Here is a 15,529-nt window from a genome sequence, read left to right on the forward strand (position 1 = left end):
GTCAAATCACTCTTACTTTTAGTATCACTTTCAGTCAAAATGGGTCGAACAGAACAGAAGAGTTAAAATGAGAAACAGTGTGACATTTTGATGTGCTAATTTCTTTGTGTGTGTGTATTTGTGTGTGTGTTAACGTAGTGTTGAGTCGTGCGCCTGTACCCATGGCTGTGGTTCGCCGTGAGCTCTCGTGTGAGGGTTACCCCATCGAGCTGCGTTGCCCGGGCACTGACGTCATCATGATCGAAAGCGCCAACTATGGACGCACAGACGACAAGATTTGTGACTCGGACCCCGCCCAGATGGAGAACACACGCTGCTACCTGCCTGACGCCTATAAGATCATGGGCTTTCGGTAACACACACACACACACACACACACACACACACACACACACACTTACTGTACATAAACACACATGCGTGTAAACACTGATTGACTGATTGCCATTGACATCTTTGCGTGACTCCATGCCAGCTATCAGTCAGTGGTGGCAGTAGACTGAGTATCACCCAAGTGTCTGCTCATGAAATTAATAAAAAAAATGAAAAATCATATCTAATCTAATTTTGTAGTGTTTAGTTTAGTTGTCGGATCTCGAATCTGTCCATCATTGTCTTGATACAAAAAAACCCATTCATTCTTTCATTCACCTTCAGTAGGCACTTTATGGTGGATTTGGAGCTTATCTCAGGAACACTATGGGGAAGGAAGGAACACACACCAGCCAATCACAGGACATCATACACACACATTCACACACATTCACAGCTAGGGGGAATTTCATCTCAGGCATTCCATTCCATTTCCTGGAGTGATTTTGGGAAGTAACATGAAATCAGAGAACCTCGAAGGAATCTCACACGAACATGGAAGGAACATGGGAGGAACATGGGAGGAACATTGGAGGAACATGGGAGGAACATTGGAGGAACATGGGAGGAACATTGGAGGAACATGTACAGAACGTCAGTACAGACAGTAAGCTGAGCTCAGGATGGATCTGGGGATCCTGGAACAGTGAGGTGGCCGTCTGGAACACATCAGAATATATTGTTCAGACATAAGAGTCTACAAGTTTGTCTGAGAATCCAGTTTATCAGATCAGGAGTGACAGGCTAGAGAAAACAGCGCTCATCTACCCTTGTTTATTCTCCACATACACACACATATTTCATCCAGCCAGTCACTGAGTGTGTGTTGAGACCTGGGAGATTCAGAAAGTAGGTCAGTGACCGAGAGCTGTGTCTATTAAAGTGCAAATGAAATCTATCTAAGTGCTGCAGTGGGAGTGCGGCAGATTTGATGATGATTGAGAAAAATCGAGATCATTAGGAATGTCCGATCATTAATGTTGTTAGTGTTGATTTTTCAATTCAATTGAATTGCGATGCATTTTTACGGTCCTATATAACATTACTGTGTTTTTTTTTTAATAGAAGTCGATTGCTTATCGCAGGGTCTGACTAGTCTGTTAGAACGAGAATCGGACATGTGGCAACGTTTTTGTCGGTGGTTATTCACGTGTGTGGCTGTGGAAAGCGAATGGACGCTTATTGTTTTAAGGAGATTATGTGTTAAGACATGATAACGTATGACGTCCAATTTAAAAACCACTTTCTTTAAGCTCTAGAATGTACTGATGACTTAAACACATTGGTCATTATTCATATCTATTAATAAATATTAGGATTCTGTTGTGCATTTTTGGCTCGTTCTGATATTTCAGCTAGAAGGACGAAGGCAAAGAGATAAATCAGATTTCAAATGATATTTTTTCTTTAAATGTCTATGAGGATTAAATCTAAACGTTCTTTAAAAAGTGTTTATCAGCACTTCATTTAGCAAACACACTCTAAAATTCTCTTAAATTTCCGTTTCGGTTAAATTTAGGTTACGTTTAGGTTTAGTGTGTGTTAATTTTGTAAGTGTGTGCATATAAATGACACAAAACACCATTTCACAATCCTCTTGTTGGATCATGTACAGTACCACCTGTGTGTATGGCTGGTTGCCACACACACACTCACACACACACACACACACACACACACACACACTGCCCCAAGGTAGGCAAGACTGTGAGCTCCAATTAGCACGGCTCTGTAGCTAAGCTTAGTAGCACCACGCAGGTGGTTAGCAAGCACTACACACACACACACACACACACACACAGGTTCAGTCTCTCTTTTGTAACACATTCACACATGGCATGGTTTTTTTGAACACACTCTCACACTAATACATTCATACCTTTAGACACACAAATCAATTTCCCGATTTCATATTAGATTTTTCACACTCGTTTTTATACTTAAGATAATAAGTACATGCAATTCGAGCTCTACGCTTCCAGTTCGGACGACGTCCAGATTAATAAATGTGCGTTCAGAGAATGTGCGAGGCTCCTGCGGGAATCGAGAGAACTCGTTCTTCCCATACAGCCTAGCAACAGTTGTGAGAAGTATCCGCAAGACGCAATAAAGCCGTAATCTCTAAGTGTCATTTATTATGAATATGATGTTTGGCTTTCAGGTTGATGATTCTGAGCCAGGATCTGGTCTAAACCCACCAATCAGGTTCAAGATGGTGTGAATGCGACATCGGTCCAACAACGGTCTAATTCTCTCTGGAAATACCAGAAAAGAAACTATTATGACTATAAATACAATGGAACAGCAGCTGATGGATTAGCACAGTGGAAAAAATCAACCAGTCACACATTCCTATAGCTTTTCTATATTCCGAGCAATAAGCACTTTTCGTAAAGAAGCTAATTTTCATGATCTCTGACAAAAAAAAAGTTCCAACATCTATGGATTAGCTGTAGCATTTATGTTTTTGACCCGGCGATACAGGAAACACCTGAAAACGTTTTCAGCTAGAATAAAATTCACCTTGCAGGAAAAGCCGCTTAACCGAAGGGGAAAGGACAGAGGATGTGAAAGACGAACTTTTGCGGTTACGTTCATCCCGCATAGATCTGATATGATTTTTTTAGACATCCACAGAGCTGTTGGATTCTTGAATCTGATTGATCAGAAGGTGTTGATTGATTTTCTATATCAGCAGCTCCGACAGTAGCTCCAGTTGTAACATCGATGATAACTGTACAGTATATGAATTCACTCGTTCTAATACGTTACTGTTTCTATAGTAACAGCTCATTCCCAGGGACTTGTATAGTGGACATGCCACATAATCTAAGAATAGTAAAAAATGGATTATTTAACAAAGTACATTGTTATTTAATGGTGAAGTCTTCTGTAAGGAGATGTTTATTAAAAATTTATGGCAGGAGTCTCCAGTGTCAGCGCGTTGTAATGAGTTTTCCGTTACGGGAGCTATGCCATTTCTCAGTAACGTGACAAGCTGCTTTTTTTTTGGTCTTATTTAAATTCAAGAGAGGAAAAAAAAAACAGGTTGATCAATGAACAAGTCTTTATAGCTGCTACAGTGTAAGTGATAACAGGAAGTAACTTGTTTTGTGGACATACTATAACAATGAATGTAACATTAATAGTTAAATGTATGAGGTTTTGTTCTTTAATAAATTAAACAATTGTAATCAGTGGAAAATTGCTGTGGTCTAAGACCAATAGAACACTTTCGTCTTTTTTTTTTTTCTCCATATATGTACTATACCTCATATAAACATTCCGTATGTATGTACCTAAAGCACTTACAGTACACTTTAAAAAAGTATTAAACTGTACTATATTTTTATATATATTTTATATAAGTTTTTCAGGAACTATTTTTGTCAATTTTGTGTGAATTTTTGTCTTGGCTGTAGTATTATGACTATCGTCTGATATCTTTTCTAGACAACGTTGCTGTCACGTGTTCGTTCTGTTAATTTAGCTTGTAATAATAATAAGATCTTATATTCAGGTTAGCCCACAATAAGCTCCTATAACTAGTGTGTGTGTGTGTTTTTTTTTAAATGTTAGCTTTAAGAGCTATTTTTTATTTGACACTATTTTTTCCCCACAAAGGTTATTTGTTAAAACCAAAATATTAATTGAGAAAATAATGCTGTAATGCCATTATTTTGTGTTAGGTTATGCTTATCGCATGGATACAAACCCTAGCGCTGCATATTAGCGGTACGTATGCTATTTTGGCAGGTGTCGTTGAAAATATTGCAAATTCTCCCGCCAAGCCGAGCTTACGAGATAAATCAGCAGCCGCCTGTCAGACGCACGGAAGGTGAATGTGTCTTTGAATTGTAGTTACTAATATTGTCGAAATTGCACACTCTGAAGGATTTGCTTGAGGGATCAGATGAGGAGAAAAGGCAGGCGAGGAAAAGGGCTTCCTTCGTTCTATCACCTCACTTCTCTCCGTCTTTCTCTCTTTGCCTCGCTGCTTTTTATAGAAACGGCAGTTGGCATTGCACATCATTTATCATTCTCCACCTCATCTCTCTCTTTTCCTCTCGTCTCTCTCAAACTCATATTGCTCTCTCTCTCTCTCTCTCTCTCACACACACACACACACACACTCTCTCTGTCTGTCTCTCACTGTCTCTCTCTCATTTTGTCTGACCTTTGAGTCTTTTTTCTCCAGTCTGAGCTAATTTGTTCGATGCTCAGCGTACGTGTGTGTGTGTGTGTGTGTGTGTGTGTGTGTGTGTCATTGTGCGCTGCTGCTAGTGGCTTTGATGCCATAATCAATAAGAAAAGGTAATTAGAAAGTGATCAATCGAGAGAGGCTCACCTAAGGTTTATCAGGACGTGCCGTGGATGAAGCTGGAACATTGATGGAGAATCAACAGACTCGCATGATAAAGGCATCGGAATAAGGAGCGCAGCTTTGAAATCAGGCTTTCGTATCTATCCTCATTATAGTTTCTAGGTTATAATTAAATTCCTCTCGAACTGATTCATCAGTTTTATTACTAGGAGGATCACTATTTATGCTGGCTGTGTTTACATGCGGAGATTTTCATCAGTCAGAATAAATTCATTTCGATCGCTGATTTCAAATGAACTGTATCCATCATGTTAGGAAAAAAAACCACTTGAACAATAATAATAATAATAATAATAATACGTTTGATTTATAATGCGCTTTTCTAAACCCAAAGTGCTACAGGATTAAAAGAATACAAATTAAGCAGTATAAAACAACTTCCACTGGCCACTTTATTAGGAACACCTTTCTAATTCTGGGCAGGACCTTCCTTTGATTTCAGAACAGACTCGATGCTTCGTGGCATGGATTCCACGAGGTGTTGTTTAGCTGCACGTTCATATTGTGAATCTTTCGTTCTATCGCATCCCAAAGATGTTCTACTGGATTCAGATCTGGATTCAGACTGAGGAGGTTGATGTGCACTGAACTTATTGTCATGTTCATGGAACCGACTTCTGCTTTGTGCCATGGTGCATCGTCATGCTGGAAGTTGCAGAAATTGTAGCAAAAAAAGGATGTACATGATCAGCAACAATACTGGAATGGCTGTTGCATTCAAATGATGCATAATTGGTATTAAGGGGCGCTATGTGTGCCAAGAATACATTCCCCACACCATTTCACCACCACCACCAGCCTGCACTGTTGACACAAGGCAGGTTAGGTCTATGCATTCATGCTGTTGATGCCAAATTCTAAACTTAGCACTTAACTTCATCAGCAATTTCTACCCAATCTTTAGCTGTCCAATTGACCACTGTATCCTCACATTCCTGTTCTTGGCTGACAGAAGTGGAACCCACTGTGTGCTCTTCTGCAGTTGTAGCCCATCCGCCTCAAGGTTTGATGTGTTGTACGTTCTAAGACCACGGCTTATTTGAATTACCGTAGCCCTTCTGTCTGATCAAACCAATCTGGCTGTTCTTCTTACATTTCACAATTACATTTACATTTATCCAGAGCGACTTACAGAAGTGCTTTGAAGTCTCTATCAATAAATACATCCTGATACTGGTTCACTAGGTCACAGACTAAGAATACTATCAGCCTAAAAAAACTCTGTTGGGGAGGTAAGATAGTAAGAAAAGCACACAGACCACAGAATTAGCACTTTAAAAAAAATAAAGTGCTAATTTAAGTACTTTAGGATCAGGTAGGGCTTTAGATGTCATTTCTACAAGACTACCAGTGACTCAGCTGTTTGGACATCTAGAGGAAGTTGATTCCACCACCTAGGTGCCAGAATAGAGAAGAGTCTTGATGCATGCCTTCCTCGCACACTGAGAGATTGTGGGACCAGTCGAGCAGTGCTAGAGGATCTGAGGGAGCATGGTGCAGTGCGGGGTGTGATAAGTGCTTTAAGGTAGGTGGGTGCTGGTCTGTTTTTAACATTATAGGCAAGCAAGTGTTTTAAATCTGATGCTACAGGAAGCCAGTGGAGGGAGCGTAGCAGTGGGGTGGTGTGGGAGAACTTGGGAAGGTTGAAAACAAGTTGTGCAGCTGCGGTCTGGATCAGTTGAAGAGGTCGAATGGTGCTCAGAGGGAGACCTGGCAGGAGTGAGTTGCAGTAGTCCAGACTTGAAATGACAAGGGACAGAACGAGCCCCTGAGTGGCCTGTGTGGATAGAACTGGATGAACCCTGCTGATGTTGTAAAGGAGAAATTTGCATGAGCATGTCAGATTAGAGAATGTGAGAGGAAAAGGACAAAAGTCCTTGGTTACCTCAAGGTTGCATGCAGTGACTGAAGGTGAGATCTGAGAGTTGTCCGTGGAGATCCTGACGTGGGGGAAGAATCACCTGGGATGAACAGTAGTTCAGTTTTGCTGATGGGTAGTTAAGTTTCAGCTGATGAGCTGCCATCAATGCTGAGAGGTCTGCCAGACATGCTGAGATCTGAGCGGAAGCATGAGTGTCTGAGGGAGGGAAGGAGAGGATGAGTTGAGTGTCATCCACATCGCAGTGGTATGAAAACCCATGTGAGGAAATGACCTCACCGAGTGATTGAGTATAGAAGGAGAACAGAAGAGGACCAAGTACTGAGCCCTGTGGGCCACTAGTGGAGAGTCTGCGTGGAGGAGATTAGATAATTAATTGCATTAATGAGTAGACGTACAGGTGTTCCTATTAAAGTGGCCACGGAGTGTACATACAGTAAAAAAGAAATTGCTGGAACACTAAAACACACATGTCAAAGCACTTAACATGTCAGACATTATGGTGCTAGAAGCAGTCAGAGAGCACTTAAGAACTTTCTTGGGAAAAAAAAATAAAAAATGGACCAGGTCCATTTTTGTTGTAATGTGAAATGTACTCTGAACAAAATTTCCTGCCACAGTTTCCATAACAATGAGAAGCCTGTCAGAATTCTGTCAGGATATAACACATAGCTAACGATAGTTCAGCATGTTATTGGGCTTTTTATTCATGCTGCTTGTGTTTTTGAGTTTTAAATAGTCAGTCTCTGCAGAGCAGGCTCAGATGGCCTTATTGAACAGAAGGTGAGAAGAAGCCGTCATGTCTCACATTACTCGGCTTCGAAATAGTTATCGGATGCCAGTCCCACCCTCGAAACAACTCGCTATTATTTTTAATCCTTAAGGAGGTAACATGACTCACAGGACCAGTTTTTTGCACTCGTCATCATGCAAATGCAAAAAACACAGTGATTCCGATTGCAAAAGTAATCAGATTTACAGGTAAATACTTTCTTCATTCATTTATTCATTCATTCTTCAGTAAGTGCTTTATCCTGGTCAGGATCATGGGTGATCCCGGGATTGCAGGGCAGGAATACACCCCGGATGGGACACCAGTCCATCACAGGGCACCATGCGCTCTCGTATTTACACACCCATTAGGGCCTTTCGCACTGCTTTAGTTCCAGAACTAAATTTACAGTACTAAAGTACTGTGCGATTTTGCGCGAACTATTTCCCAGTAGCGTTTAAAGGGTTGCATTCGCAGCGACAGTGGGCACTAGGAAGTGACATAAGCCAGTCGACAGCGACGTCATTTCTGCACGGCGTTCAACAACGGAAACAAAGAAGAACAACGTAAACAACCGGAGGATGGAGGACGCTGTGATCGGAGCTGTGTTTTTGTTGTGTCTCGCGGGTTTCACAATAATGGACATGGAATGTCGACATATATGTAAAGCGAAATAAGTTGACACTACAGTATGTTTACGCGGCGTTTTAAATCATGGCGGGTGAGGGCGTTTTCATACGCGTTTGGCCAATCAACGTCTACTTACGTCACGGATAGTACCAGTTGTGCTGGTTAGACCCTGCTCCGGAGTAGGAGCTAATTTGGTTCTCGAAAAAGGCAGTCCGGTACTAAAATCACACCCATTTCCGGAGGTGCGAAAACGCCAAAAAGTGGGTAGTTCCACAATTAGTTCAGGTACTAAGAAAAGGTTCCCGCAGTGCGAAGGGCCCTAGCAGCAATTTAGAGTATCCAGTCAAATTTCCAGCATGCTTTTGGGAGGTGAGAGAAAACTGAAGAACCCTGAGGAAACCCATGTGGACATAGGGAGATCATGCGAAAGTCCACACACACAGTAATCCGAGCTCAGGGTTGAACCACGGACGCTAGAGCTATTCAGCAGCAACACTACCTGCTGTGCTTGATTATGCTTTTATTGAACAAATTATTCTGATTTATCCTAGTTTAATCAAACGGTTGAAATTGGCTTTAATCAGTTTATTTTATTCCAATTTAGATGTGTGTGTGTGAAAGTTTTTAATTCTCATTTTAGCTGCACACTTCAAGAGGAAGACAAAGCGTGCAGCTAGTTCATTGCTAGCAGCAAGACGTTTAGTGAGTTAGGTTTCAAAGATGTTCCTTCACTGTTGCAAGTAACAATAATGGTATTACTGCTAAAAAAAAAAAATAAAAAATCCAAAAGGGATTATTGGGATTATTTCTAAATGTGGAACACATTCTTCCTAACGTCTCGGTTCTAGCTCTGCCATGTGGCAAAGATATAACTGATTTATATAAGAATTTGTTCCAGTCCACTAATTTGATTGGACAAGTGGCATTCAAAGAGTGCTGATATTCAGTATAACAGCACTGGGACATTTTACTGGGACATTTATGTCACTTCGCTTGTCTGTGTTCGCTACATAAAATTCCAATTCTAGCAATACAGGGTGTCCTGAAAGTCTCCATACATGGGGGACATTACCACTTTTTAGCAACTTGTCTTCCAAAATTTTTCATGCTTAGTTTATATTATATATATATATTTTTTCAGATAGCCTTTAAGAATGCCTTTGACAAAAGAACATTCTGAAATCATTCTCATGGCTGGATCAGGAAGCTGTCGCAAGTTTATGATGGACTTTAACAGGAAACATGGCAAGCACATCACACACGACACTGTTGCCAAACATATAAAAAAAATTTAAAAAGACGGGAAGTGTTGCGGACCAACCAAAAAGTGGACGTCCATGAACACCCACTGACGAAAGCATAACTGATGTGGTGCTGGTGTACATAAGGGCCTTTCGCACCGCTTTAGTTCCAGAACTAAATTTACAGTACTAAAGTACTGGGCGATTTTGCGCAAACTATTTCCCAGTACCGTTTAAAGGGTTGCATTCGCACCGACGGTGGGCACTAGGAAGTGACGTAAGCCGGTCGACAGCGACGTCATTTGTGCACGGAAACAAAGAAGAACAACGTAAACAACCGGAGGACGGAGGACGCTGTGATCGGAGCTGTGTTTTTGTTGTGTCTCGCGTCCCTCTGTCGCTGTTCTCCATACTTGCGAAATAAGTTGACACTACAGTATGTTTACACAGCGTTTTAAATCATGGCAGGTGAGGGCGTTTTCATACGCGTTTGGCCAATCAACGTCTACTTACGTCACGGATAGTACCAGTTGTGCTGGTTGGACCCTGCTCCGGAGTAGGAGCTAATTTGGTTCTTGAAAAAGGCGGTCCGGTACTAAAATCGCACCCAGTTCCGGAGGCGCGAAAACGCCAAAAAGTGGGTAGTTCCACAATTAGTTCAGGTACTAAGAAAAGGTTCCCGCGGTGCAAAAGGCCCTATACTACAGGCTGTTGGTCAGACTATTTATTTTATGGCAATAAGCAATGCTCTATCCAGCTGTGGCTTCATTGGGAACTAATTTTATTGATGGAGCAAAAAAAAAAAAAATTTGGCCATATTGTGTCTGAAATGTCAGTTATTTGATATAAACGTCTTGTTTATAGAACTGTTGTATAAAAGCAAAATGGCAGGAGCAAGAATGCTGCTGTACTGAATATCAGCACGGCTGTGATTACCTGCCGCACACGGCCTCCTGCCTACAGCCGAATCACTGCCGTGCTGATATTCAGTGCATCACTTTTGCTCGTGTGATATTGCTTAAATGTCGAGCTGAATATGCACACATTTGCCAAGCAATCTGTCATACATGGCCTTTTTCAAATTGGGCTTGGAGGCTGAGAAGATCATTGCAACTTCTTTTCAAACTAATTTTGTGTCGAGTTTGTCTTGGGATTCACCCACATCATTTTTAACATTTTTAATTCAATGTTTTTTTTTTTTTTTTGCAAGATCTGTTTGAAACCGTGGGATTACTAATGCATTATTAGATTGCGTGTATGTGGTATTTGTAGAAGAACGGAATGGACTTGTACAGTTCTCATTTGCAGTTTCATCAGCTTGTGGAAATTAAACCCCTGATGTTGGGAGAGGAAGCGTGATCCTTAACAAGTCAAGCTACAGGAAACAATTGCTTACACAGTGTTATTGCACACTGGCAGGCGTGATTCTCAGTACTCAAAGCTCAGTTATTTTGTGGTAAAAAGATGAAAAATCCATGTATTATTGCGATGGAATGATGAGTAGTCAAGCTGAAATTCCCTGCAGAGAAATAATGCAAGAATATAGAGCAGGTATAGATTGATATGTGTAAGAAAGTGCAGTACGTTTATGTATGGATTTGATAGACCTGCCAGTAACTGAAACACACACACACACACACACACACAGACACAGAAGGAAAAAGTGTGGAAGAGTGAAAGGAAGGCCTTGCCCAAAAGTTCATGGTGTCTGTCATTTTCTCCTCTTATGTCTGAGATTTTTTCTCCCAATATAAAGGGATTTGCAAAATGTTCTACAGCACTCGTAAAGCTGTCAAGTCCTTGAACAGCTCGAGACTTGGCTCCTTTTCTGCCTCGCTTGTAAAGTGCTTTGGATAAAGACATGTGCCAAATGAATAAATGTAAATGTAAAATGTGTGTAGAGTTTGGTGCAATGTGGCACCTTTGAGAACAGAGACACTTTTTCCTAGGAAAAAAAAAACAACAGCTGTAATTAGCTTTTCCTGACATATTTTATGAAGTGAATGTACCACTGCACAAAATCTCCAGAGTGCAACATTTTAGCAATCACAAAAAACAAACAAACAGACAGTCATGTTTTCTTTAGTGCTATTGTTAATATTTCCAAGTATAGATTCACTGTATAATATCCATTCAATTATAACCCAGTATTTCGGGTTTTAGTATATTATGGAACATCCCATTCCAGATTTAGTCCCCCTTTGCTGTTATAATAACCTCCACTCTTCTGGGAAGGCTTTCTGCTAGATTTTAGAGTGTGGCTGTAGGGATCTGGTGTTCCAGTTCATCCCAAAGGTGTTCAGTGGGGTTGAGGTCAGGACTCTGTGCAGGACACTTGAGTTCTTCCTCACCAACCTTGGCAAACCATGTCTTCAGGGAGATCACTTTGAACACAGGGGTACTGTAATATTGGAACATGTTTGGGCCTCTTAGTTCCAGTGAAGAGAAATTGTAATGCTCCAGAGTACAAAGACATCCTAGACAATGGTTTGCTTCCAAATTTGTGGAAACAGTTTGAGGAAGATCCACTCTTGGGACTCTTGGGACTCTTGGGACTCTTGGGACTCTTGGGACTCTTGGGACATCAGTTGTGGCCTAATGGTTAGAGAGTTGGCCTTGTGACCCGAAGGTTGTGGGTTCAAGTCTCAGGTCTGGCAGGGATTGTATGTGGGGGGAGTGAATGACCAGCACTCTCTTCCACCCTCAATACCACGACTGAGGTGAGACCCTTGAGCAAGGCACTGAACCCCCAACTGCTCCCTGGGTGCCGCAGCGAAAAAAAGGCTGCCCACTGCTCTGGGTGTGTGTTCACGGTGTGTGTGTGTGTGCACTTGGATGGGTTGGGCACAAATTCTGAGTATGGGTTACCGTACTTGGCCACACGTCACTTCACATATGGGTGTGATGGTCAGGTGTCCATGTACTTTGGCCATATAGTGTAGCTGGTAGTATGTTATAGTATATTATAGTATTTGGTAGATCAGTGGTTAAGGCATTTGGGCTACTGAACGTCAAATACCATTGTTGGGTGATTGAGCCATTGTTGTCCATGAGCAAGGCCCTTAACCCTCCACCGCTCAGTTGTAGGTCACTTTAGATAAAAGTATTTTCTGCTACTGAGTTATTGTACAGTATATGATTATTATAGTATATAACCTTCTACGGTATGTTCAGGAGGATGGTATTGTTGCTGTATTACTCTTAATTCCCAACTTCCAACCAGGAATACTCTAGAAAACATCTCCTCAACTTGAAATTCCTACTTGGGGTAGTCTTCTCAACTACAAGCTCCTTCCATGTTTACAGAGTGACATCAAATCAGCATAGTAGCTCTTCTTACCTTTAAATGAATTATACTGTATTCAAGTATTTGCTTTAGATCAATCAACATACAGACATATTTGCTTGTTAAATTGAAAACATTGACTATACAGATCGCTGTTTGAGGAGGAAACTATACATCACAGCTAGCTGGCTAGATTCTTGCTAACAAAAGAGAAACATGGAGGCGTCCATGTTTTTTTTTTTTTTTTTTTTTTTTTAATTTCATACGTCGAATTTGCCGAGGTCGAAAGTTACCTATTCCAACATGTGAGTTATCTACGAGGCAGGATGAATGAAGAATAAATGACACATAACACTACAGGGGCAATGTGAGTGTTAAATGATTAACTTGGAGAACCTGCTAAAATATTTTTATACCACAGAAGTATTGAATTCTTAAATCTGATTGATCAGATTAATGTTGAAATAGTCTGGCAGTAGTGCCCATTATAATTCATATCACAGGTTCATATTAATGTGCTCCTTCTGATATGATATCGTTTCCAAGCAAGGGCTAATTCACAGGTACTTGTATGCCAGATGCTCCATGTAATATAAGTCAAATAATAAAAAAAAACATTAAAATATAAAAGGTTTAATCATTTATATGGTGAAGTTTTTGTGAGGAGAGGTTCATTTAAAATTTATGGAAGGAGGCTTCAGTGTCAGCACTTGATAACAGTCAGAACAGTCAACTTAAAAGCGGCTGATGGGGGAACTGTTTATAGCTGCTTTAGAAACTTTTTTTCACTGACATCCCACAATATTAAATGTGACTCTATACAGATATAAATTAATGATGCGTCATACTTTAATAAATGAAGGAAATTTGTAATCTTTTGCAGATCATGCACTGTGGTAGGCTATAAGAAGAATAAAACACTTCCAGGCATGCTATTATAGGAAAATAATCCATTTCAGGGTGGGAACAGTATCACACTACCCTGTGGATGATTGTTTAACTATAATAGCATATCCCTGAATGTTTTATTCCTTTTAAACAGATTTGCTATGAGAATCGCTCTTAGCTTTCAGTAGTTGATTAAGGCAGTGTACTGTGGTTTTGTAATATATTTTAAATGGAAATATAACCTCATCATTTTAGGCTCATACAGTCTCAGTAAATCTGTGGCGTTGGGGGTATATGAGTGGTGGTCGTGGGGGTATATATATGGTATGTGTATATATATCTGTATGTATATATCTTACATATGTTGGTCTGGCCTTTTCTTTAAATTTTAGTCTCTAAATGCGTCTCAAAAGTCTTTCCCAAAATAAGGTTGACAAAATTAGTAGTGTTTGCCAGCTAAACTGCTAACTAGCTAGCTCAATTTCACCGAAGAAGGCGTTGACAGCTAGATATCTAGACCTCTATGCAAACAACAAAACGAACTCAAACAATCAAATATGACTTTATACTTACGATTTGTTTACAATATTTACCAATTACAAGTATATAATAACAGGCTGTACTAGTGTAAAACTGTTATTGATTAGGCTACTGAGTACTACTGCTGCTCCGAGCACTGATATGTTAGAGGTGTCAGGCATTTACATTACAGTTTCAATGATTGGCAGTTGGTTGCAAGGTTCCGCCCCTTTGAGAGGTCTATCAAGGGTCATATGGAGAAGCAAAGTACGCACTCCTCAATAAACACTGAGTAATTTTTTTCTATGCAAAACCCAATTAAGTGTAGACACATTTTTATATTTAATATAGAAACATTTCATTGCCACATCCCATGCAGTGTTAAAGCAATCACCTCTGGGCTATATGGGTGTGTTTTTGTGTTTGGTGAGCTTGATTTTCTGCTAGGATTAGAAAATCAGAAGGTCAAAATCAACTTGTTATGATTAGTGCAGTCTGGGCATGTTGTGTTCTCGGAATTCTAGACATTTTTTCTTCTTTTTTTTTTCTTTTTCTTGTGTTTAGCACATAAAAAACATATTTCACTCCAATTGTTAGGTGTCTTCATTTTTACCACACAATCAGCTATAAACCTGATTGATCTTTTGCCAATTCAGTGGCAAAAAGAAACACACACAAAAAAAACTTGACTTGAAAAAAAAAAACACAAAGTGTCTTTAAAATGTATGTTTACTGAAGATATAACTTACTGGTTGAAAAAATCAAACAGTTTTTTTGAGATACTGGAAATATTTAAACCATGTATTAGAAAAGATTTGTTTTTCATTTTGCTTTGTTCTGAACAAAAATGATATTTTTTTATGTTCTTACTCTAGTTGTTGACTCTTACATCTTTAATTAGAAACGGAATAGAATGAAACATTGCATTTAAACAAAAACGTGGATTTATTTTTTAACATTTTCAGAGCATCTGTTTACATTGCAGTGTGATTAGTTGCTTGCAGGATAGTAGGATAAGTATTTACAGATTTTCCCATCAACTTTGAAAACCAGGCTATAGTGCTAACTTTGCATCCTCTCTTCCTATAGCTGGGGGTACAGGAAGTAGCAGGAAGTATAGCAGGAAGTGACGAATTCTAGACATGAACGTAGGCTTGTTGGGAATGTTTACGTTTAGGCTATAGGCTATACAGTCAGGTCCATAAATATTGGGACAGTGACACAGTTTTGGTAATTTTGCCTCTGTACACCACCACAGTGGATTTGAAATGAAGCAGTCAAGATGTGACTGAAGCGTAGACTTTCAGCTTTAATTCAAGGGGTTTAACAAAAATATTGCATTAACCGTTTAGGAATTACAGCCATTTTTTACAGAGTTCCTCCATTTTCACAGGCTCAAAAGTAATGGGACATTTGACTGATAAGCAGTTTCATGGCCAGGTGTGGCCTGTTTCCTCCTTATATCATGATAAATTAAGGAGATAAAAGGTCTGGAGCTGATTCCAAGTGTTGAATTTGCATTTGGTAGCTGTTCATGGGAACTCTCAATATGCCGTCC

The 15,529-nt window shown here is 40.0% G+C and overlaps 1 protein-coding gene across 4 annotated transcripts in view; it reads left to right on the top strand.

Annotated features, from left to right (window-relative positions):
* Window positions 1-15,529, top strand: part of adgrl3.1 (adhesion G protein-coupled receptor L3.1) — a 176,866-nt gene that overhangs the window by 48,677 nt on the left and 112,660 nt on the right. For all 4 annotated transcript variants that reach the window (XM_026943023.3, XM_026943024.3, XM_026943025.3 and 1 more), the window contains exon 3: window positions 139-352. In XM_026943023.3, coding sequence (XP_026798824.3) covers window positions 139-352 — 214 coding nt within the window. The remainder of the gene's footprint in view (window positions 1-138; window positions 353-15,529) is intronic.

This window comes from Pangasianodon hypophthalmus, chromosome 28 (genome assembly GCF_027358585.1).
Source record: "Pangasianodon hypophthalmus isolate fPanHyp1 chromosome 28, fPanHyp1.pri, whole genome shotgun sequence".
Lineage (NCBI taxonomy): Eukaryota > Metazoa > Chordata > Actinopteri > Siluriformes > Pangasiidae > Pangasianodon > Pangasianodon hypophthalmus.